At 39.7% G+C, this 26,095-nt stretch overlaps 2 protein-coding genes and 1 long non-coding RNA gene across 9 annotated transcripts in view; 1 reads left to right on the top strand and 2 right to left on the bottom strand.

Annotated features, from left to right (window-relative positions):
- The window catches only part of Bruce (BIR repeat containing ubiquitin-conjugating enzyme), a 47,419-nt gene extending 44,557 nt beyond the window's left edge, over positions 1–2,862 (bottom strand). For all 5 annotated transcript variants that reach the window (XM_085189152.1, XM_085189153.1, XM_085189154.1 and 2 more), the window contains exons 1-3: positions 2,650–2,862; positions 2,226–2,410; positions 498–626 (exon numbers count right to left, since the gene is read on the bottom strand). In XM_085189152.1, coding sequence (XP_085045278.1) covers positions 498–626; positions 2,226–2,410; positions 2,650–2,827 — 492 coding nt within the window. In that variant the 5' untranslated portion in view covers positions 2,828–2,862. The remainder of the gene's footprint in view (positions 1–497; positions 627–2,225; positions 2,411–2,649) is intronic.
- A 280-nt stretch (positions 2,863–3,142) lies between these two features.
- Positions 3,143–5,591, top strand: LOC146536645 (uncharacterized). 3 transcript variants are annotated; one of them, XR_014878186.1, is made up of 4 exons: positions 3,143–3,502; positions 3,627–3,857; positions 4,515–4,608; positions 5,255–5,591. It is a non-coding gene; the product is annotated as an uncharacterized LOC146536645 (long non-coding RNA). The 3 variants fall into 3 exon arrangements; XR_014878185.1 differs by lacking the exon at positions 3,627–3,857 and having other exon boundaries at positions 3,154–3,502; XR_014878187.1 differs by lacking the exons at positions 3,627–3,857; positions 4,515–4,608.
- Positions 5,592–5,613: 22 nt separating this feature from the next.
- On the bottom strand, positions 5,614–24,930 carry tw (Protein O-mannosyl-transferase 2). The gene is made up of 15 exons (XM_085189164.1): positions 24,751–24,930; positions 24,564–24,644; positions 24,287–24,476; positions 24,101–24,209; positions 23,542–23,630; positions 22,759–22,947; positions 22,453–22,559; positions 11,206–11,398; positions 10,742–10,942; positions 10,258–10,368; positions 9,642–9,771; positions 9,165–9,313; positions 7,239–7,395; positions 6,715–6,861; positions 5,614–6,343 (listed from the first exon to the last, which is right to left on the bottom strand). Exons 1-15 carry the CDS (start codon positions 24,798–24,800, stop codon positions 6,126–6,128), a joined length of 2,121 nt encoding a protein of 706 aa, XP_085045290.1. The 5' UTR covers positions 24,801–24,930; the 3' UTR covers positions 5,614–6,125.
- Between the last annotated feature and the right edge of the window lie 1,165 nt (positions 24,931–26,095).

Here is a 26,095-nt window from a genome sequence, read left to right as displayed (position 1 = left end):
ATTTTATGGTGTAAAAGAGAGTGGTTGTAAAAGAGAAAGAAACATATTATACCTATTAATTTACTATTGTCAATAATATCAATAAAGCATAAATTATATAAATAACAAACATAAATGTATAAATAAAATAATTAACTAGTATATAGTCTATGGTTTTATATTAGGAAATTTTATGGTTTTTGGGCTTAAAATATGACATATATAAGTAAATAAACAACAGATTACATTAAAAGTAATGCATATATGTAAACTAAAGGACTGTTTCTTCATATTTTCAGTACATCTTATGCAGACAATTAAGGTAACTACAAACTAGAAATCAAAATCATTATTAGAGACAAATAGAAAAGAATTACAAAGCTTTCGGCAATTCGCCTTTAAATAAAGTGATTTTACATGGAGTTTACATTGCATTTATAATTATTATAGTCCAGATAACAAAGTAAGTTGTTTTAACAATATTGTAAAATATATAGACTTCAAGATATATTACATACTTTTTGAGCTTTTACACCTTTTCTGACTGGTTCTGAATCTATTGCATTTTTAAGTTCATTGATGAAATCCAACAGCCCATCAATTGAATGTGCGTCTAAGCTCTGCAGGCACTGGTAGAGAAGCACAGCCTAAAAATAATAAAACAATGTTCAATATAAAAATAATAAAATAATCACTTTTTAAAAAAGGCTGAACTATTTGACACTTTGAGAATCAAAGAAAAGAAGAATATAATTGACATATTTAATTTAATTAATATGTTTACTATTCCCACAAAATTTTATTATGTATGTATGTATATATTTGCCTATTTATATATTTTTATATACTCAGATTTATGTAGTACACCCCTCCTAATTTAATTTATTCTCTCCTCTATCCAAAGTTTGCCTGGAAGAGGTTGCTGGCTTAGCAATAAGGCCGCCTATTGTGATATTTTATGTATTAACAGTTTTGTAATTAATTATTTGGTGTACAATAAAGAATATTTTACTTTACTTATGTTCAAGCCAAATACTACATAAAGGCTAAGAGAATGTCAATACTAAAAAGTTGAAAGCATTTAATATTTTTTGTGTATATGTGAGTATATAATTATAAATTATAATAAAATATCACAAAAAACACATTTAAAAACAAAATGTTATTTTCTTATATTTCTAAGGATGTGTATATGGTATATATGTATATTTGTTATGTATTATTTTACAAAACGACAAAACAACTGGTGGGACGACCCCCTGCCAGATGGGCCGACGACATAAAGAGGTTGGCGGGAAGCGGATGGGTCCGAAAAGCCGAGGATCAAGTGTGGTGGCGAGAATTGGGGAAGGCCTATGTCCAACAGTGGACAAAAGATGGCTGTTGATGATGATGATGATGATTATTATTTTATTATACAAGAGAGTAAATTTTACATTTTTAAATATAAATTGTTATAAAAAATACATTTAATAGTATAAAAATATAAAATTAGGTATCTGATTATTATATTTTTATTTTTACTTGTTATTGCTATTCACAACATATCATTTAATTATATTCAGTATACTTTTCATTTTTATTTATAGCTTACAAATATTCCTTCATACACAAAATCTTAAGACATTTAGCATGTGACGAGAGAAAGGAAATGACAATATTAAGTATTTCATTTCCTCAAATGTCTTCATCAACAACCTGCCACATTCACAGTTTCACACTTATGTCCCTGTGACATGACTAGTCTCAATAAAAATATAGTTGTTAAATTAATATAAACAGTAAATTATAGTTGATGTAGTAATACTTATTAGAATAACTTGAATACTTGACATGAATCATGTTTATTGTGTACCTTTTGAGTTTACATAAATTTAAATATAAATAATTATTTTTAGTTAGGTTATTTATCTCCTAGCTTAAGAAAAAATATATATATATATAGATTTGCAATTTATAAGGCTTTCATTAGTTAGTTTATCTATATCACAATAAGTAATGATGTAATGTATTATTATATTTATAAATAAATGCTTTTCTGCTTATTTATTATTAAAATTTAGTATGTACTAAAATCTATTGAGCTATAATACATTATTTTTTATAGTATGTGTGTATTATTTTATAGTATGTGAGAAAATTTCAACATATTTTATGCAGAATATTCACATAAAAGAATTATTTTTATTTAATTTCATAAAATTTCAAGTGCTTACCTACTTTTTCATAAAATTTCAAGTGCTTACCTCAGATAAGACAAGTTCTACTCTAACTAGACTATCAGGTTCTGATGAATATATGGGTCGTTGTAAGGCAGTGTGAAGGAGAATCACTCCGTTATAGTCAGTACGTGCGCCGATTCCACTATTATCCCAAAAGAAAACTCTGTCGGCGCCGGGTGCATATTCAACACCTAAAGTGCCTCCGTTGTCTAAAAACAAATGGAAATACAATTAAGTAAAGCCTGCCGGTCTTTTGTGATAAGCAACAATCCAATATAATCGGAATTGTTTACTGAGAGCTGTCAAAGTGAGACAATGTAGGGCATCAAAAATTACTATACTTGGTTATAGTGCTCTATAATTGTATATCTAGATATTCAATACTGTATTGTAAAAATTATGATTGATTTATAGGTATAACAATATTGGAAAAATATTCTTAACTTACCCGCTGATAGACAGGAGGTCTGTAGAATCACACCAGAGTTAACATCCAAAACGTGTACACGGCCTTCATCAGTCTTCACTAATATTATATTTAAATTACTGTGATAAGTCAGTGAAGTAACAGGAAAGATCATACGTATATAACCATCTTCTCGTAATATCAAAGAATCATCGCCCATCGTGGCCGTGAACACATCTGTCTATTCTACGTAAACGCCATTTGTAATTATATTTTTTTATGTCAAATATTTTTACTCAAAGTGGCCAGACTTAAAATTATCTTGAATTTATTTACTCTATGCACACCATAAACAATTTATAATCTATTTTAAGTGTGCTAATATTAATAAAATTATATTGTATTTTTTTGCGTTTAATTACAGAATTAAAATATTTATATATTATATTAGATAAAAACATACCATACCACATAGATAACACCGATTAATTTACTACACAGTCTATACAATTTGTGTAAATAGTTTTACAGACAATAAAGTCCTGGATATATAAATTTAAAAAATATATTGTTAGGAAAACGCTGTGTTTAAAGATTTATTCTATTTTTATATTGTGAATTATACAAAATAGTTTTATATATATATATATATATACATATTACTGTGTATATGCTAAATGTGTGAGACTGTATACGCGACAGCTTGTTGGTTCGATTCTCACCCGACAAAATTAAATATTAATAGTTAAATTTATTCGTTCTGGTAACTCAACACCAGCCAGCACCAGTTATGCCTCCAGCTTCGGCGCAAAGTAGGGAACAGAAGAGTTTTAATGGGAACGGAGTGGTTTAACACTAAGTTCTCAGTGCCTACCCTGCCATGTGCGTGATTCAGGTGAAACTATAAAAAATGAATAAATTAACAAACCCATTTCCATTTTTTAGTTTTATTATACATCATTAATTTCATTAAGTTTGAATTATTTACATATTTATTAATAGCTCTCGTTTGTACCTAGATACTTACATTTTGTATTGAATATTCAGTTTACGACTTTTCGACAAATACATTGATTATAAATATTTTCAAGCAAAGAAACAAGGATTTCATTCTTTTTTTATTATGAAAAAGACAAACAACCAATCGTGCGGGTCACCTAATGATAAGTGATCACCTAAAGCCAGATGAATTACAGGTGCTATGGTGGACTTTAAGGTTCTTTTTGAAAGTAACTAAGTATATGCCACAGGTATTTTTTGAAATTTCACAATTTTATTCTATAGTGGTTTTTATTATCGCTGTAAATTGATTTATATTTTTATTTATTATATTAGTAGTAAGTACAATCTACTCAAAATACATTAGGTACACAAAGTAAATAAAATAAATTTGTTCCAGAGTTTATTTCCAATATTGAATTCAACTTAGACGTTTTAAAAAAGATTTCAAGAAATTCATGATGTGTTGAGGCCAGTCGTGACTCGTGCCGCCAGGGTTATAGTGTGTGGCTGGTTGTGGGTTCGATCCCTGGTCGAGAAAATGAATGATAATATTTTTAAATGTATACCTTTATTTCTTCGGTCTGGTGTCGAGGGAAACATTGGGATCGGAGTGTATTAACACTAAGTTCCTTCTGCATACACTGCTGTGTGCAAAACAGAGCGAAAAGTTGTTTTTTTTTAAATGTTTTAAATATTTTCACAAATAGGTAACCTACCCGAATGCTTCAATGTGTTTTTTTAAATTTAATTAAGAAACGTAAAAATATGTCTAAATACGCCTACGTATACATAATTATATGTATACGTAGGCGTATATATATATATATATATATATATATATATATCATTATTTTTTATTTTTTACTTCGAGTATTAGTATAATACAGCATTTATGTACATTTCAGCTTCATACCTCCACGCGTTCCTAAAAACAAAGGGTCTTAACAGATGGACGGACGGACAACAAAATATATATAGGGGTTCTGTTTTACTTTCGAGGTAGGTACGGAACCCTAAAATTGTACGGGGATGCATAGAACAACGCGTCTGAATCGTCTACAGTCAGAGATGCGTCTGCGTGACGATGGCGTCAATGTGTAATTTAATGCCGTAATTTTATTACGTTAATTTTGTTCCACTATATAGAATTTTATATTGGACAAGAAAATATAGATTAGAATTTTATATATGTATATACCTCGTATACAATTTAGGTTCGAAATTAACTAATGTCTGTAACGTGCAGTTTGTGGAGAAAATCAGCGATGTTAATTTATTTGGCGACTTTTTTTTGTTGTGTTTTGGTAAGTATGTATGAGGTTCCGTTTATCAGCTTCACACTGTATCGCGTACACATCAGGGTAGGCAGAGGGAACCCAGTGTTAAAGACTCTCCGTTCCCCATTTTCCACCGAATTCTAGAGGTATAGCGTGTAAGTGGAATCTACGCCATCCTTTGCCTCGACACTAAAGGGAAGTAATTAAAATAATAAATATTTCATTTAATCGAGTGGGAATCGAAACCATCGCGTTCACAGTCACACATAAGTGACCCTGCGCTACGACTGACCGCTATCTTTAAAATATTCTATGTATATCTTTAAATTCTTAGTAGGTAATCAAGCATTGTACAAACTTGTTTACAGATAAGCACGGAAGTTCCGGATTTCACTACACCAGAGAATAGGCAACTAGCTAGAACTAGCTTAAATGAATATCTTAAAGAAATAAACGATTTTCGTTACTATATAATTTCGAAAATTAATAACGTAACGAAACAAGACACGGTATATAATACAATCGACTTCGAAGTAATCCCTACAGATTGTGAATTAAACGACGACATGGAGGCAAAGTCTGATCTGTGTCCTATTATCGATATTACGGATATTTTAAAATGTCACTCGGAAATTATTGAATCGAATAACAATATAAAAATAACCTGCACACGTGATAATTAATAAGTCATAATATAATGTGGTAGTAAAATAATAAAACGCTGATAATTATTAAAAATAATAATTTATTAAAATTAAAACCTTTAGGTATATATTATTGTCATAATTCTAAATTACGTACTCTAATTAAACAATTAAAATGGACGGAATTTATTTTCATATTAAAATATTTCATTCTATAATAAAGTTTAAGTACACCATTTTTGTGCCAAAATCCAACTTACCTACACTAATTACTGACATTATAGAATATTGTTTCAATATTAAGTCAAGTAAAAATAAAAAACGCGTGTAGTTTATTTCTTCTTATGTGCAATAAAGAATTACACGCATTTAAATTAAGTTATATTAATTATATTTCATTTAAAAAAATCTCTTTCCCACTTCTCGCCCAATTGTCGAGACATTGAATTATTTTCACCTTAAATTAATGCGTTCTCTGGAATAAAAATCGAACCCATCATCGCCGCATACACAGATATCATCATATAAAATTTCTTATAATATAAGAATAACGAACTACACAAGTTTCTTGTTATAATAAATCCATAATTTTTATTTAGAACTCCCAAGAATCAAGCCATTTCAGTCCTGTCATAGTAGAATTCGGTTCACTCGCTAACGGCCCGGTCATGCCGTACGCTAATGGTGAAAACAGATAAAAACTATAGACAGTCGTGGAAATAATCAAACCCATTATACATTGGTACACTGTGTTTCCTAATTCATCGCTGAGATAAGTCTTGATGCTTCTCAGTAAGTACACTGTTAATATACCTGAAATTATAATTAAATAAAGTTTTACACTAAAAGTTTTATGTGTGGGTAAATTCTTTTGACAATATTATATTATATTTATTAATACTATATTTTGTAAAAGTAATCCTACAGTCCGGCGACACTAAGTGTAGACCAATAATTTCGACCACCGGAAAACCTCTCTTATGGTGGCTCTGATCTTGTGTCACTAGATTCTTTTTACCAACTCTATATTAAGATACTAAAAGATAGATAATTTATGCCAATTTTATAACAAAAAATACAATAGATAGACACTCCCTCCTCAGGTCGAACTTCATACTTCGCTTATCTCTCTCTTATCTATGCGCCATATTAAAGAAATGAAGAAAAAAAAAACAGCAACTAACCAGTCAACATGGAACTAAACACGAGTGCGGGGAAGTAATGATGGAAGTATAGGACTCTGCCCATCGCCCAGAAGGGCACATAGTGGAGCGCCCATCCCATACAGCTCCAGCCGGCTGCGTTTAGCAAACGACGACTTTCAGACGACACTGGGGGATAGGTGAAGATATATGATATAGGGGAAGATGTTGTGTTGAATATCCATTATAACCATTTATTTATTATAATAAAGGAAATAATAATAACATTGGTATCAATTAGTGGTAGGTAGGTCGCTAGTAAAACAGTATTTTTTTATAAATATTCAGCAGTATCAGAATTTGTCTCCGACTCCAAATGAGCAGATTATGTACAGCAGAATGACATCTTTAGATAAGCCACTCTGCAATATCTTGGGTGAATATAAGATCTAAACAAATTGAGTAATTTAACGAGGTGTCTACACTTATTATAAGTAGATTCACAAAATATATTTTTTATTTTTCATCATAAATATATGAATAAATAAATTTCTATACATTTTTACCTTCAACGGGTCTTCCAAACGCTTCAGCGCGTTTATCTCTAATAGAATTCACAATGAACACTATGATGAATATAGCGAGGAAGGCGAGGTTTGCCCACCACACTATAGGATTGCCGAGCAAGTAAATCCTGTGCGCGCTGCCAGAGAAGAACTGACCCTAAAGTAAATTAAATAATAGATAATTAATTAAATTTTAGCAGCATTATTAGCGGGGACGTCTAATATAGTAGAAAAATAATAAAAAATATAAACTAATGAGTTACTGTCACTACTTGTGACTTTGTTAATTAGCTTATATATGTTTAGACTAAAATAATTTTATTAAGTCTAGTTAGTAGTAATGAAATAATTAATTTCTTGATTCACTTTCAAAATAACAGTTTTGTAACTTTAAACTTAACCTTTAAGTATGGACGTCGGGTCTGACAGACCAGACAGTTCTACGAATTCTACAAATCGGCCACTTCTCGGTGACCTCCGCCACTGAGTCTCTCAGTACCTTTCGTATTAGTGACAAAATGAATATAGATAGCAGTGGTTGTGTCTCTGGGTTCAAAACACGTGAGTATTTAACTTTCTAAACGGGGTCTGGGTCTGTCAGACCCGACGTCCATGTTTCCCATACATGAATGATTTCAAAACGCCATATATTTTTATAATATTACAAAATATACTTTAATATTTTAATTGTATTATTTGTATTCAAATGTGTTTATTGTTATATATCATATATTATTTTGCATTGTTTGTTATATATTTTAGTAATATAAATATTATTTACCTAAAAAAGATTCAATTTTTTTAGTTTTTATGACAAAATGGAAAAAAATGATCGACCTAGCACGTCAGGGACAAAAATATCGGTACTTTATAATCAACATCAAACAAAAGAATTGGACGACGACATTTTATAAAGAAAATAGCACTTTATCAAATAAAAAGACGCGTTTCGTGTACTAAACTACTCTAAGAATTGAGAATGACTTTGACTCGCGTTTCGCGATCTGATCTATCATTTATTGAACATGAAGCTAAAAAAATAGTTTTGGGTTCTTGAAAAACATATATACTTTGCCCCCAAAAGATATATAGAAACACAACACATACTTATGTTGACTGCAATCGTCCTGTTTGCCTACAATGTTGAAAGCCATTGTGTATCGATGTTCAATTGTACCTTATCTTGAGGTGTTGTCAAAATTTTTATTTTATAACATAAGATTAGATAAGATTTCTTTATTTTTTTTTATTTCCTAGACTTTATATTTTGTTAAAAAAATATTTATTTTATTATCTGTCTCTTTATTATAGTATTATTTTCTTAAGAGTCATCCCATGTGGCCAAAGACTGAAATTGTGACTTTAAGTTACTTAAATCGTTGTGATGCGTAAAGTTTAATAAAAAGCGATTTTATTTATATTGATTTTGTTTGATTTGAGGCTATTCATGTAAACTAAAACATAAAATTGTCTTCTTCCTTTAAAAAACAGCCGGAATATGACCAATAAATACACTGGTCTGACAGACCCGACGTCCATATGTATGTTATAAAAAAATCACGTCCATAGTTAAAGGTTAAATAGAATAGAAATACCTAAAATAATAATCATACAATTTAATTGACAGTACCATCGCTAGCTTACAAAGTCTCGTGAAACATATCTGCTCATATATCAGTATTGTCTTATGCGACGGATGTGGATTCGGAGGAATGCTTATTTTAAAAATATCTACATTTCCTTTGTAAAATAGATCTAATACTGCACATCAGGTCCCTGAACTAAACACAACTATCTCTCAGCCTATCCATCTAAAGGCTAAGAAGAAACGTATGCTAAAAAGATATATAAACAGGAGGCAAAAACAATCTAGTGTCAATTTCTCCATTCTTTGCATATAGTGATATAGTATAATATATAACTTACCCTATAATTAATAGGCCACTGCCACGGCTGGGACGTGACTTCTCCCTCTTTGGGCTTAAGCCCCGCGTTGCCTTGTAACATAACCGCGTGGGACTCGAACAGACGCTCTACAAAACCTGACGCATACGCCTCGAAACTTACCTTTGGCACTGGAATAAGATATTAAAACTTGAAAGAGAAAAAGAAAAGAAGAAGAGAAAGAGAATAGTTTTGGGTTTTAAACATTCTTTATGTGTTATCCCACATTTATTAAAGAAAAATACTATTTTAGATGACTTAAAAAAATTTAAACGGACGAAACGTACTCAAGAACGCAACCAGTAAGATTATCATAACATTGGATATAGTCTCAACAAAGAAAGTCTCGAGTCGAGTCGTTGTCGAATGATATATGAAGCTGGTGGCTATCAAATTTTAATGGCCCTACATACATTAAATCATAAGATTAAACTTAGATTATTTTAAAATTACTCTTACATTGGTCAAAAACGTTGTCCTCCACGTTCCAAAGTGCATTTTTATCCCTCAAATTAGGATTGCACGCGATTTCCTGTTGTTCAAAGCCCCATTTAGGTAATTGTTTACCTGTCGTTGTGAGAGCACACGCCTGGAAAAGAATAAATATATTTTTCGTCAATTAATTTGTAAAAATGTACAATATGTTATTTAGTAAGCTTATTTCAGTTCTTTTTTTAACTTCACACTATATAGCAGGATAGGCAGAGGGAACTTGGAAACCTAGTGTTAAGACACTCAGTTCCCATTAAGACACTTCTGTTTCCCTCTATATTCCCGCTGAATTCTAGAGTTATTGCTTGTGGAATGGCGGAACTCAACGCCACGCTTTGCCTCGTATCAGTGAAAATACCTCGTATTAATGAAAATATTAAATATTTCATTTCCTCGAGTGAGAATCGAACTCACAATCTGTAACCCTAGGCCACGACTGGCCTCATATTTATTGTTTGTCATTTTTAGATCTTTTTAAAATCAAATACAGCAGAAAAAGTTATGAAAAGTGTAAATGACTAACTACAGATCAGTAACGTTTAGTATTTTTTTAAATAATAACTTATTCAAAATAAATATCTACCTGTAAATAATGAACGAACATCAGTTTACTGCGTACTGTCTGTATCTCATCGCCGTCCTTACCACCCGATACAATTATCTTCCAGACGTCATTGGCATCGCCAACGCCGTCCTAAAAATTAAGAATATTTTTATATATTCATAGTTTATGTACCTTTACCCATATTGCTATATAGTAAGCACGCACTACGATTTATTTTGCGACATAAATTTTATTTCTGGCATTCGGTTCATAATAAAATGTATAAATATTGATGAAAAATAAGTCTTAGTGATGCCTTAATGATTATTTTCCTACAATTGAATATCTTTAAATCAAATTAATTACATTTGTTAACCTTAGTTTATATAGGTATTTATAAATAAATTAAAATTGAATCAGCTTCACGCTGCATCCCACATACAGCAGGGTGGATAGACGGAACTTTGTGTTAAGACTGGCCTGATAAATAAATGAAAATAGCATAATTTATAGTCACTATTACCTCTCCGTACCCCGTGACCTGCATGAACTTAGTAGTAAGTGGCGCGCGCTCGCGATGCGCGTGCAAGTTGCGCGCCGTGGCCACGTGCGTGAGGCGCACCAGCTCCCCGCTGCGGACCGGCACCGCGCCCTCCACTCGCTCACGGTTGTAGGGCTTTATTATCCAACGGTTGTTGTCGTCCTTGTGAGTGTATGTTGTTATCTAAAGGGGTTACAAAATAATATTAGTAAAAAATCAATAAGGGAAAATGGGGAGCGGAAGCGTCGTAATGGGTATAGAGTATCCTACAATACAAAGTGAAGCTAAAAAATATAAGTAAGACATGCAAACCTAAGATTGCACCTTCCAGTTTCGTCACAGGATTTACCTTTGGGTATATCATTTCCGATAACAGTCGCGTGCTTGTGCATTAGCGCAACGGTATTAATAAATTAGCTATGAATAAAAATATAAAATGTATATACCTGTTGTTGCCTCGCTCCCACGCCTGCTGGGTACAAATGGTGGTGCGAGTGCAGATAACCACCACCGGTACGGTGGTTTTTCAATGTAATTATGGCGCCATACGCTAAAACTTTAGGGGCGCTTGCATTATGCAAGCTGTTGCCTTCGAGTCGCGCTTGGAAACCGGATGAGTAAAAACCATCGCCATTGCCACTGTATAAGCAATTATATATTAATGCTAATTATAGTGTAGTCGACGAGTCATGACCGCCCTGAAGTAAGCTGTAGATAGCTGGTTTACTTAAGGATTTTTCTTGCTTTTGATTATTTTCTCCCCAAAATACAATGCGCATTTAAAAACATTTAAAATGTTATACCACTGAATTAAGAATGTTATATTTATTCTATTCTAGATATTTTAAAATTCAATTAAAATTTTGAAATATATAATAGTACAAGTTTTACATAACAATAAAACTTGTATTATTGTGGAGAGACGATGCACAGCATCTGTGAGAGGGCGCTGTATACTTCCCTTTGATTATCCAATGATGTTCACTTCCGGTGGTGGTTTTCGACCAATCAGCGATTTGGAAGTCACGTGGTCCCAGGTGGTAGGGCGCTGGTTTGAATAAAAGCTGCGCCGCTACGCTTCTAACCTCATAGCAGATTCTCACCAGGAGCCTTAAAATGATGCTGTGCATCGTCTCTCCACAATAATACAAGTTTTATTGTTATGTAAAACTTGTACTATTATTTGGGATGTGACGATGCACAGCATCTGTGAGAGACGTGTTTATAACTCCTGGTGACCACGCACGACGCTATGTGATTAAACTTACAACAGAGTTAGTAAGATGGCAGAATGATCATAAAATGATAACATTGTATATGAGTAAAATTGATTTATTACCTAATAATTACAAAGAATTAACCAAAGTAAATCACCCTTATTTCCTTAAATTCATTATTGTACTGGATCAAAATTATTTGCAAGATTATTCACACCTTGTGTATTAGGTCTACTTATCATTTGTTTGCAGTAAAATTTTGCAAAGGTATTTGAACTTTGCCAATTACCACGATTGAGAATTTCTTCTAAGGGGAAATTTTCATACCAATTTAATGAAGCTACGGCTGAGCGAAAGCTCCCTGAGGGTGCCGAGATGCCGGCCTCTTTTAATAAGCTTTTCACCCAGTTTCCAATAACGGTACGTGACGCACTCTGGGTAGGTCCTCGAGTTGACACAAATAAGGCGTCCTTACACTCAGCCGTTCTCCTTTGATTGCCCAATTGAATTACCTTCCTAATCCAGTATACTGGGCACACGTTCTGATTGGGATGACAAGATAGCTTCCACCCAGATTGCCTGTATGTAGCTGTGTCTGTTTTTGAACCGAAAATTGGATATAGAATTACGTGGTCCTTGATGTCAATAAAATTGCCCTTCGAAATTCTGAGAAGGGTAAGATCGTGAACACGTCTACCAGATGCTAATAATAAAAGACAAGCACATCTTCGAGAGGCTTCATATAAATTATTATTGTTAACCGGAGGACACCGTTGCAGCCAAGCCAGTAGATCGCTTGGGTCCCATGTAGGACATTTTTGTGGTTTAGGACTCTGAAGAGAGATAGCCTTTAGAATGTGTCGTACCAGAAAGTGTGAATTTAAATTATCATTACTATTTAACTGGCCGAAAGTTAGAACCACTGATTTATGTAAGAGTATTGTTTGATAGGCTAACCTCTCTTTTAAATGAAGAAAAGCTAAGAACCTTGATAGACTAATACCATTAGGGACCTTGGCATTGAATTTATTTATATAACAAAACTTTAACCAACGAGACCACGCCGGCCCATAAGTTTTAAGGGTTGATTCCCTCCATCCTGATTTTAAGAGTAATTTTTCAGCTATTGACCAATTTTCTATGATATTACCCCAGCTGCTATCTTCCAGGCGAAGAATTCCATTTCGTGAACGAGAGGAGGAGGGAGACCGGTGCTCTGATCTATCAACACTTGATCTAAGTTCTCGATTTTCATGGGCCTGCTCACTGCTCGCCGTCGTAGGTCGGGTAGCCAATACGCTCTCCGCCACATTGGTGCTATTATTAAATATATCCCTTGGGCCGAGTTCAGGTGGTGAAGAACCCGTGGTATTAGACTTGGCGGCGGAAAAATCCACGCTAGATTGTATTGCCATGGACGACTGAAGGCATTGCAGAAGTCTGCTGATCGATCCCGATGATCTTTGGTAACGTACCTTTTCACCACTCTCGTCTCCTTGCTCGCAAAAAGATCTATCTGCGGCGTCCCAAATTTTTGAAACACCCTCCTCTGAGCGGGTCGCAAAAGGTGCCACTCTGATATAATCTTTCCACGGGACAACCTGTCTGCAACACTGTTGAACCTTCCCGGTATGTGTTCTGCCGTCATGATTATGCTTTCTTTGTCCAACAACTTCATTAACTGATAAGTCATGTGCAGGAGTGCTGTCGATCGTGTTCCTCCTTCCTTTTGCACGTAGGCTACTACCGTTCGATTGTCTGATTGAAGGTGTAAGTGAGAACCCTTGAGTTGTAACCTGAAGTACTTGACTGCTGCTATTATTGCAAACATTTCCTTTCGGTTGGAATGCCAATTCTTCTGATTGCATTCCCATTTTCCTGATATCATCTGATCGTCTAAGTGTGCCCCCCACCCGAAATCTGCTGCATCTGTAGTCAGGAAATGCTGTATCAACTGATTGTGTAACCTGCTCCGGGCCAAAGGGCTTTTCAGTGTTGTATTCCACCATAGTAAATCCTCTATCACTGGTGATGTTACTTCCACCTTCCCTCCGGCTGGTTGATCCACATGCTGCCGTATCAGCAGTTGCAGCTGACGGCAGTGAAGACGTCCCCTTGGTACTACGAAGGACGCGAAGTTCAACATCCCTAGAACTATCTGTGCTTCCTTTATAGACATCTTCTGTATTCGGAGCACTCTCTCTGTCCTTAATAATATTTTGCAGATTTTTTGCGTTGGTAAGCCTTTGTAATTCACCAGAGTGTTCCATATCACGCCTAAAAATTCGATCTTCTGAGTTGGTTCGATTACAGATTTCTTGTAATTTATAGTCAAACCTAAAGACTCCATGCATTTGATCACTATTTGCACGTGAGTGCGAAGAGTAGTCCTCGATTGATTTACTACGAGAAAATCGTCCAGATACACTATCACTCGCATACCCTTGGATCGAAGGTACTGCGCTATCCAGTTTGTGAGCGACGAAAATACCTTGGGGGCACACGACAGCCCGAAAGGGAGGCACGTCATCTCCATGATCACCTTGTTGTAAATCAGCCGCAGAAACCTTCGATGCCTCTTTATGACGCTCACATGAAAATAAGCCGAGGTCAGGTCCATTTTTACCATCCAATCCCCCTCTTGTAAGAACTGAGGAACTTGGAATTGAGAGATTAGTTTGAAAGTTTTCGGAACTATATACTGGTTGAGACGTCTTAGATTGAATACCGGCCTCTTTGATCCGTTGCTTTTCTTTGTTACAAACATTGTCGAAAAGAAACTTGGACCCGCCTCTTTCGGATTTACAATCTCCAGTACGCCTTTTTCCAATAGTTCCTTTATCTGAGTTGACATATCCTGTGATCGTGCAGTCTCGCACCGCCTGACAACTCTTTCTGATGGCAGAATCATCGGCGGTTTGGAGGTAAATGGCAGACGCATTCCCGTGACTAAACCGAGAAGGGCCTTCGGAGCCCCAAGCATCTGCCACTGCCTCCGATACGCTCGGAGGCAGCCCCCATAAAATTGTGCCCGTTGAGAATCAACTAACATGTTTATCTTTTCTATTGAACTTGGGATTACTCTTCCTGTGTTTAAAGCTCTGTTTAGATGAATCCGCTGTAACTTGATTTCTTCGCCTATTTGATGTTTGGCGAAAGGGCTGGTTCCGATGACCTCTAGCGCTCCGCACCCCAACCAAAGCGCTTTCAGGTGCCTTGCTTACTTTGACCGTTTGACCTTTCGCAGAGTCAAACCACGGACGAACCCACTTGTCTAGTCCACCCGTGTTGCGAATATAGACCTGCAATTGTTCTTGGTCGAACAAGTGTGTAGTACTGGGAGGAATCTTTCGCAGACCCTCACGTAGGTTCCTGTTCGACAGTTCACCTAGGATACGCTCCCGACGAACTTCGATGAATTCCGCTCGCTTTCCACAAACAAGCTGCATTATCTCCTCACTTATTTTATGAAATTTCGATGAGGGACGGAAGAACTCCAATAGCTTGTCATATAGACTTGATGGAGATAATGTAATATTAGGTGACGCTGACCAATTGATAAACTCTTGTAAACTATGGTTTAATAAATCTCTCTGAGAAATTAAAGCATTACATAAAGCAGCCAATATTCTCTCTGAACTTACTACATAATCTTTGTTCTTTGCAAATTGTCTTAGCTCATCGTTAATTTCTAAGTCAGTAAAACCTGGCGTGGCGCTATGAATTTTTAATGCATCTACATATCGCACATCTTTCCATGCTCTCTGACCAAACTTTTGCAGACCTTGAAGCCTTCTCAAATTTTCCGGCTTAGCTTCCGGTACTTTAGGATCTTTAGCTGCCGTTTTTACCTCACTTAATCTCAAGCACGGAACAAGACTATTATCAGGGTTAATAGGTTGTATTAACTGAACCTCCAGCGCTGTACTAGGTCCTGGTGTGGGTTCTGTTGCATGCGGGCTTGGCAGGACATTAGTGCTCGGCGTCGATGATTTATTACAACCGATATTTTGTAATAAAATGTTATTTAATAGAGATATTTGGTCAACAAGATTCTTAATATCAAGAGATGACTCACCTGTTCTCCTCCTTTTTACCTCTGATGACGAACCACATGTCGACGAACTTGAACTTGCTGATGAAGAACGACGCCTGCGATTTGATGCCGATCCTGCCAAGCCCGCTTCCGAGTCCTCGACCGCACTACTGTGACCCGGAACCGCGTTGTTGCACTGATTATGCTCCTCCATTTCTTCGTTATAACACTTCACTTGCAGCAATTTTACTCCGATTGGGAAATAACGACGCTATGAGGTTAGAAGCGTAGCGGCGCAGCTTTTATTCAAACCAGCGCCCTACCACCTGGGACCACGTGACTTCCAAATCGCTGATTGGTCGAAAACCACCACCGGAAGTGAACATCATTGGATAATCAAAGGGAAGTATACAGCGCCCTCTCACAGATGCTGTGCATCGTCACATCCCAAATAATATAAAATTGTATATTTACTTTGATTTTTAGCGTATAATAAAATTACTTTGTTTATTGTTAGTAATAAGTTTTCTTTGTTATTAAAACTAGTAAAGTAGGTCAACCAGAATTTTCTGCTTAAGTATATTTTAGTCAATGTAACGTTAAGCCGCTTATGTCAGCCAAAGCCATGCCAGCCAGCCAGTCATGCCTGCCATAGAGCCGAGCCAGCCTATGCCGACATTGACAGTTGACGTTTTCATTGTCCGGAAGGTGGGGAAAAGTGTTTAAATTAGACGTGCAACGCATTTGAAGTTGAGGATTCGCACGTCCGTCGAAGAGTGAACACCTTAGAAGACCTCCCACTACATCGGCCCGAGTTCAACAATCAACATTCAAGATAACTTGTGATTATTTCTGGTGAAATAAATCTACAAGTTTCGCCTGCGCTCCCCAGCGTGGAGACGCCTCCGGCATCGGAGACGCCCGTAAACCATCGAGTGTAACCATCGCTCGTAAACCATCGGGTGTAACCATCTCCCCCCCGACCTCACGGTCAGCCGCACGACGATGACCGAGGACTGCCGAAACGGACGACAAGCCTGACTGCACCCGCATCAGTATGAGCGGCCGTCAAGGAAGAAGATCGCGCTCGCGTTCCCCCGCACGCGCCCGGGCGCTTTCGAGTGCAAGGGATGAAGGGGCGAGGGGTCACCATCTCCCTCGCACCTCAGCTCCCAGTGTAACCACCCCGCCTCCAGCGCGCGCCGCCGCTGCGCCCGCCGCGTCTGCCGCTGGCTTTGCTGCCGCCGCCCCCGCGCACGCCGCCGCTGCGCCCGCCGCGTCTGCCGCTGGCTCCGCTGCCGCCGCCCCCGCGCGCGCCGCCGCCGCGCCCGCCGCGTCTGCCGCTGGCTCCGCTGCCGCCGACCCCGCGCGTACCTCCGCTGCCGCCGCCCAAGTGCGCGCCGCTGGCCCCGCCGCCGCCCCCGGCCCCGCCGCCGCCGCGCCCTCCGCGTCGGTCGCCGAATCCGAATATGAAGTGACTCTGCAACGGTGCAGACCTGTTGCCAGGGATGCCCCCCGACCTCGCCGCTCTCCTTCCGCACCCCCGCGCATGGATTTGGAGCTATCGCCGCGCTCCACTCTGCAATCGGACATGATTGCCATAGCCGAGTTGCAGAAGCGTGGGGTTCTCTCCCATTCGTTGATGGCACATATTGCCATGTACCTCAACGATAAGGGTAGGGAGCTAGACCGCGCTAGCGCCGGCATTGGCCCAACCTCAGCTACGGGGCCAGGAGGGGCCCGCGACGCGATTGACATCGCTCCACTAAGCCAGACTCCCGCAAGGCGCCCACGCACTTCCGATGACGCCTCCGAACCCGTATGGACGACGCCGAAGAGGCTGTGCGCTCAACCACCCCCCCCTCGCGACCACTCGCGACTCGCGAACACCCACGATCCGCGCCTCCGCCTCCCGGCTTCTCAAAGAGGACAACCGTTTGCCTTCACCGCTGGCACTTCGGCCGCCGTCACCGGCCTTCCCAGCACAGACACCACAGCCTCAACTTATTCGATTGACGGCACGAGCACGGGAACCTTTGCCGACGCGCTCCGGGCAGCCGGTTCGAGCCTCCCAGCGCAGCTTCCTGCCGCTCCCCCTTCTTCTACCGCACCTACTGCGCCGAAGAAACCCAGACTTCCGCCTCTGATTGTGGAAAATCTACCCAACTGGGCGTCGCACTTCAAGACGCTCAGGGACAGGATTGGCCAGGCACCCAGCGCACGACCATTCGGACGAGGCGTCAGATTTTCACCTAGCTCGGAGGAAGAGTACCGCGTAATACAGCGGTACCTCTCCGAGCTTGAGAAGAGCGAGGCCTTATCTTGGTTCTCCTACGCCCTCCCGGCGGACAAAAGCAAGAAGGTAGCCATCAGGGGGCTACCTGTCTCTACTACCCCGGAGGAAATTACTGATGCCCTGGCGGGCCTCGGCTTCACCGCCGAGTATGTCCGCCCTATCAAAGCAAGGAAGGGGAGGCCGGGGTGCATCTTCTTCGCCATTCTGTCTAACACCCCGGACCTGATACCTGGCATCTACAACGTGACGGAGTTGCTATTCATGCCAGGTATCAAAATAGAAGCTTGGAGGAGCAAGAGGGGCCCGGCGCAGTGTCACCGCTGCCAGGCATTCCGGCACTCCAGCCACGGGTGCCACCGGCGGCTGGCATGCGTGAGGTGCGGCGAAGAGCACCTCGCGCGCGACTGCCCGAGGCCCCTAGACGTCGCCGCCACCTGCGCCAATTGTAAAGGTGCACACCCGGCAAACTACACCGCTTGCCCACAATTTAAGCGCGAGTTAAGAAACAAGAGGGCCGGCACAGTGGCTCTCTCTCGTGTAGACTCCTCCAAACCAAGAACCGCCGCCCCCCGAGTCACCATCAATACGATTGAAGCCGAGGGCACCGCCTCCAATCTGATGGCCTCCGCAAACCTCCCGACGGAGAATGCAGGCAGGAGATACAGGAAAAGAGGCGGCAAAAGGACAAGGAGGCAGAAGGCAAACGAGGCAGTCCCGCCCGCCGACATCGCTGCCGCTGCCACGGCCCCCACTACTACTCAGCAAGCCTCTCGGAGAACCTCTTCCGTGGCCCCTGATGCCACTCGCGCAACTCGCCCGGCTACAACCCATCAGCCGACACACACTACTATCGACAGGGCCATCGACACCCTGAAGGAGGTCCTCCTTGCCTTGAAGGAGGGCCGTGACCCTGTCCAGTGTGTTATAAATGGGATGACCAATCTTCTTCTCAATGGCTGAAGCACTTCGCCTGGTATACTGGAACGCCGCAGGCCTGCGACGTCGCCTGCCCTTCCTCCGCTTTATCCTTCGTGAACATCGAGTCGACGTGGCACTCGTCAATGAAACGCATCTCCACTCGTCGCTCTCCGCCCATCTGCCGGGCTACCATGTCCTGCGGCTGGATGCCACTCCAGAGAAGCCCATGCGCGGGCTTCTAATTGCCGTGCGCCGTAGCCTGGTGTTTGACCAGCTTCCAGACCTCGATGCCCAGTCGTTCCAATCTCTGGGTATCGAAGTACAGCTAGGCTCCAGTGCCATTAGACTCTACGCCGTCTACCGCCCATGCCCTCTTGTCTTGCGCACCAGTGAAGTTCAACGCTTGCTTGGCAGTTCCACCCCCACCCTCGCCGCTGGGGACTGGAACGCCAAGCACCCCGCCTGGAGGTGCCCGACGGCCTGTACCACTGGTCGCCGCCTATACAACGACTCCATACGGCATGGCTACGAGGTGGTGGGTCCCGACGAGCCAACCCACTACTCGAACACCGCCTCCCATTTGCCTTCCACCATTGATCTGGTGGTTCACAGGGGGATCGCAGCTTTGGACCTAGAGACCCTCTCAGACGCCTTCGGCTCCGACCACCTACCCGTCCTCGTTCTACTCTCGGGCAGAATGACGTTGGCCGGTGGCCCACCTTCCTCCAGAAGAATCTGCTGGGAGAAATTCGAGGCCCTCCTCAATCAGAAGCCTCCAAGCGTAGAGCCTCTCAACAGCGTCGAGAGCATAGACCGCCTGGAACACGAGCTGACGTCCTCAATCCAGACTGCAATGCGCGACGCCACTCTTCCCGTCACTTCTCATGCACGTCCGCCAATCCCACGGCGGGTACAGGTGCTAGTCGAGCGCAAAAGGAGGATTCGCGCCGACTGGCAGGTGTCCAGGGACCCTAGCCTCAAACGAAAGCTCAATAAGCTCATTGAAGACATAAGGGCCGCCCTTGAAGACACGGCGAGCGACGCGTGGGACCGGCGAATTGCGGAGGCGCACGACGACCAGCCCTCGCTCAACAAACTATGCCGCCAGATAACAAAGAAGAAACCTCCGGTGAGACCTCTTCTCCACCCGGACGGGACCCTCCGCTACTCGGCGAGCGACAGAGCGGAGATCATGGCGGACTACCTGTCAACGCAGTTCAGACCCAACCCCAGCGAGCGTCCGGAGCGCCATGCGGCTATAGAAGCCGAGGTCGAAAATCGCCTGCGCTCTCCTCTTCTACCATTGCCGCCACCACCCTTCTTCTCACCTTCATCTGTAAAGAAGGAGATCCTACGCTTGAAACCGAAGAAAGCCCCTGGCAAGGACGGGGTTACCAACGGGGCTCTCCGACACCTCCCGCCAAAGTACATCGCCAGCCTCACCAGACTCTTTAGCGCCATTCCGCGCCTGGGCTACTTCCCTCAGGCGTGGAAAGAGGGTCTGGTGATCACGATTCCTAAGCCCGGGAAGAACACGCGACACCCAAAGAGCTACCGCCCTATCACCTTATTGAGTTCTACAGCCAAACTGTTCGAGAAGCTTACCCTCCCGCTTCTCATGCCGCACCTACAGCCGCGGCCCGAGCAGTTTGGCTTCCGCAGTGGACACTCAACCACGCTACAAGTGGCAAGAGTCCTCCACTTCGCCGCCGCTACCTTCAACCGGAAGGAGAGCCCAGCAGCAGCATTCCTGGATGTGGCCAGCGCCTTCGACCGCGTTTGGCACCCTGGACTGCTCCTCAAGATCCTCAATGCCGGCATGCCTCACCACCTCGCTCTCGTCCTAGCCGCCTTCCTCCGTGGCAGGACCTTTCGTGTGAGAGTTGAAGGAAGCATCTCCAGGAGTCACCCAGCCACAGCAGGCGTGCCGCAGGGCAGCACCTGGTCCCCGGCGCTTTACTCCAGCTACACCGATGACGTTCCGACAATTAAGGACACCACGCTGGCTTTGTATGCGGACGACATCGCCCTCCTCACGAAATCACTCAACCCCTCCCACGCCGCCGTCAAGCTCCAACGGGCCCTCAACCTGCTGCCTAACTGGCTAGCGGAGTGGAGGCTCACCATCAACGTCAGCAAGACTCAGATCGTCTCCTTCGGATCGCATCTCAAGTTGCCTCCTCCGCTCAGCCTACAGGGCCAGCAGATCCCTTGGAGCCCCCACGCCACCTACCTGGGAGTGGTGATAGATAGGAGGTTGACCATGACGGGGCACATCCGCAAAGCTGCCAGCTCCGCCAAGACAGCGTTGTTCCTGCTGCGTCCTCTTCTTCGTTCGCACCTGCCGCTGCGAACAAAACTGGCGCTCTATAAGACATATGTGAGGACTCGCCTCACATACGCGTCACCGGGGTGGTACTCCCTTGCCAGCCCTCGCCAACGAAACATCCTGCAAGTGGTCCAAAACTCTGCCCTAAGGCGAGTCACCCAGGCCCCATTCTTCGTCCGCAACCGAACGCTCCACCGCGATCTCAAGATGGAAAGCCTGGAGGAGCACATCGGCCGGCTCGCGTCCAACGCGTTCCGCCGTGCCGATGTATCAGACCACTTGCACCTTAAGGATATCGCCCCGTGGCACTCAAGACCACCAGATGCGCGCCGTCTCCCCAGGGATCTCCTCTCCCCCCCAACATCCGATTCCTGAGCTGTCGCCTCGGTCGCTGGTCGCCTAAGCTGGGCCTCTCTCGGGTAGCCGAGGGTCTCACCCGGCTGGGCTGACCGCCCAGGCGACTCTAGCTCATCCTCCCCCTCCTAGCCTCCATCTATCCTAAAATTACTCCCCTCTCGGTCAAGTAGCGCCTCTACAGCCACAACCCGAAGACGCACCCATTTTAATAGGTGCAGAGTGATACCCGGCAATAGGGACTCTCCCTGATGCCGCTCCCCTCGCTCCCGCAGTGTGAGCAAGAAGGAAGATAACACGATCGCTTGAAGTTGATTTTAGTATCGTGTACGCTTGTAAGCCGAACCTCTGTTAAAGCTTATAACGAAATATATAGTGTTGATTCATTGCTGTGTATTTATTTCCCTTCTGTTTCATCAATGAATTTTAAGTATTTGGTCAAAAGTTATTTCAAAAAAGCATATTGTATCATAAGAAATCTTAAAAAGAATAAAATTTAAGGTGAAAGAAAGTAATCAGTTATCTTTTTAAATACGATATTACCTTTTGCTAAGTACTGTAAGATGAACCCAGAAGAAAAACACATATAATATAATAGGCCACAGTATTAAAGTTAAACTTCTTCCCACTAGATGTTTTATTGTGAAGCTCTGCAAAGAAAAAGATCACATTTAAAGTAAAATAACAAATAATTAGAAGCCAGTCATGAAAAAGAGGCGATAGTGTCCGACTATAAAATCCACTGGTTGTGAGTTATATTCCCACTCAAGAAAGTCTTGAAGAAGTGTCATTAAGTCAATATGGGTCATGCCAAGGCTGGCAGTTGTAAATTATCATAGAATAACTTACCACAGGCTTACTTAAATCTCCTAGAATATTCCATAAATCCGCTATGGTCCTGAAGCCCACAAACAATACAACAAAAAGGCCAACAAATTTAACTGACATTGTACAAGAGAGAGATGCGCCAAGGAAAGTTTGCCAAACAAGCATCTTTAAAGAGAATGGTGGCAAACCATCATCTGTCAATGATCGAACCTGAAAAGATTATTGATATCAAACAAACAAAGCTGAACAGTTTGTATGGATGAATGCTATAATCTGAAGAAACAAAAATTGTGTTCAATAGTATATTTACCAAGAAACGTTAGACGCTATATTACTTCATATTAATGGTTTCAATACAATGAAAGAACTTAGCAAATTTAATAAATAATTGATGCTATCAGAAAATGTGTTACAAATATGACTAAAAGTAACAATGATAGCAACTATTTTCGAGGAACAAGCTTGCGATTGCAATTGCGACAGTTGTAAGTACAATTCCCACTAAGGGGAATAAAATATTTAATATTTTAATTTCCTTGGGTCTGGTAATGAGGCAAAATGCGGCGTTGAGTTCTGTCATGTGTACTCACAATGTAAGAAATCGGCAGAAATTGGGAAACAGAAGTATCTTAACTTGAGGGTATAGAGTGTCTTAACACCTCCCTTTCTCTAAAAAAAAGATCTATTTGAACCTGCTATTCTCAGTAAGGAAAGGAAATTATATAATTATATTTTCTTTTTTATCTCCCATAGAGTGTGCATAGACTATTATTATATAATTATATATCATGTATATTTACTTACTTTGAAAGCCCCATAGATAGAACAGCTCATAAAAAATAACAATATAGGATCCAATAAGATATATCTATTAAGAGTTAAAAAGCCCACATCTGAAAAAACAATAGAAGTCACTAAAACAAATACATACTTATCCTGAACACATTTAATATTGCATTAGAACTTACTGTAAATACAATAATAGGTGGTTCAGTCTCTACTTGTGAGGAAATATTATATTTATTGCCGGGCTTTGGTAAAAAAAGTGATGTGTTCCTCCAATATATTCAATACTGTGTGTTCAACTGTCTACTGAGGTATCCTCTTACCACTCACTTTTCAATCATAAATCTTTTTTGGCATCCTTTCATCATTCATTCGTTCGACATGCCCAAATCAGCTGAGCATGTTCTTCATTCTTACCGTGACCTGCCATTCTGTGTATCTCAACACTAGGTTTTCCTTGCTTATTTAACTATATACAGGATACAGTGTAAAGCTCAAAAATATATAAATAAATAATATTCTCCTTTGATAATTATAATTAGTTTATTTAATTTTTTAATATAAGATATTATCATACCACAAAGCAAGAGTAATGTTCCAATGCAAGTTGAATCTACAGATTTGGTCATCTCCCACAATGTTAAAAATGTCAATGGAATTATTAGTGCTCCTAATGTAGTACAAAACTGAAAGTTAAAATTACATTTATTATCTCTTACTTTAATTAAAACAGATATAAAAAAATATTCCAAAAATTACATACCACTCTCATTCCCTCATATCTGGCTCCATCATATTTGTCACCTGGTTTTTCAAAGGGGAAAGTACCATCATATCCTGTTAATTTTCCTGACAGAGCTATAAGCATCTTTCCAAGTGGAGGATGAACATCAAAAAAGAATGTTCTATTAATATACCAGCTTGCCATTTTTCCAAAATGTGTTTCATCCCAACTGCAAACATTATGTATTTTAAATGTTATACAGTTTTTATTTAAGTACCATTCAAATTTTGAAATCTTTTGTCATTAAATACTTTACCATACATGATCCGGTTCCAAAACTTTATAAAAGCGAGTTACAAATGTAGCACCACATATAATTCCGAAAGTTATCCACCATCTAATAATAAATTTATTAGATTAAATTTGTACACAATAAAGCTATATTAAATATATTAATTTAATTGTAATCTAAAAATTAAATATATATTCTAAAATATATTTACAATTTCGTATTTGAGGCGGTAGAACCACATAGTTTGGTTTTAATCGTCATCGTTTAATTTATTTTATTTCTATTGATTGAAATATTTATTATCATAAAATTTTCATTAATAAAATCTAATATAAAAATGAATCTAAATGAAAGTAACGGTATATAAACATTAGACGTAAAACGTATGAGTATGTCATATGATTGTCAATGTCATAGTATACATAGAATATATTTACTTAAGGCTGATAGTGTAACTTGTCATTTATATTAATCATGGGTATATAGAAAAAGGATATTTCGAAATTGTGTAATTTTAAATCAATGATACTAGTATAAGATGACCTAATAGAAAAAGAATTCTTGTTTCTTTAACATAATTTTAACTTAAAGCTAGTGTGTAGTTGTTTTTCATTTTATTGTTTAGATTTTTTTCACAAACAATCGTTGCCTGGTAGCCTAGCATATAAGGTGATTATAAATATCTTTATTCAGTTTCACAGTATATTCTGCTTATAGCGTACTTTGCTATAGGCATAGGGAACCTAGTATTAAAACTTTCCATTATCACTTAGACACTTCTTTTCTCTACTTATCCCCTGAATTCTTGATGCATTGCGTATTAAAGTGGTGGGTCAAAGTCAATGCCACGCTTGGCTCATTACCAGACTGAAAATATTTGATTCCCCGAGTGGAAATCGAAGTCACAACGTGTGACGTTCTTGCGTGCAATAATATACAATTCAATTTTGAGTACCTTACGATAGAAAAAAACAAGTACATATTTATTTCAAGAACTGAATCATTTATATAATACAAGTGTTTACAAAAAATCATGTATAAAGTCAATGGCGTATATGGGTCATACTCATATGAGTGTTATATTACAATAGCTATAACAAATAAAAGAAAATAGAATGATTTTTATTCTAAATTTAACTATGCCTACCCCCTTATGATATGTGGATAATCTACACATCAAAATTAAAAAAAAAATGTAAAGAAAAAAATTAAAATTCCAATCTGTGGAATGTTCAGATTCGTAGTTCATAGTTTCAAAAATTTGTAATTTAAGTTATTACGCCCGTGTCATCGAAATCACACATATTTTCAGCGTAGAATATACTTGAGTTGATTTTTTAATGATAATTTCCAAAATGTGCTTCAGCCTTTTTACTATAATTTCTAATAAACTAGCTGTTACACGTATCTGACTCTTTTCCGTGGTCAAAAAAAATCTGCATTTAAAAAAATTCTACTAAAGTTACTTTAAATGTAATATCTTTTAATTTGGTAATATTAGACAGCTATAATTTGCTTACACCCATTACGCAAGACGGATGTGTATTTTTATATTC

The sequence above is a fragment of the Heliconius melpomene genome, chromosome 8, assembly GCF_056956725.1.
Source record: "Heliconius melpomene rosina isolate 202511_hmr_F chromosome 8, ASM5695672v1, whole genome shotgun sequence".
NCBI lineage: Eukaryota > Metazoa > Arthropoda > Insecta > Lepidoptera > Nymphalidae > Heliconius > Heliconius melpomene.
The sequence above is the reverse complement of the archived record's forward strand: the minus strand, read 5'-3'. Positions and strand labels throughout refer to the sequence as shown.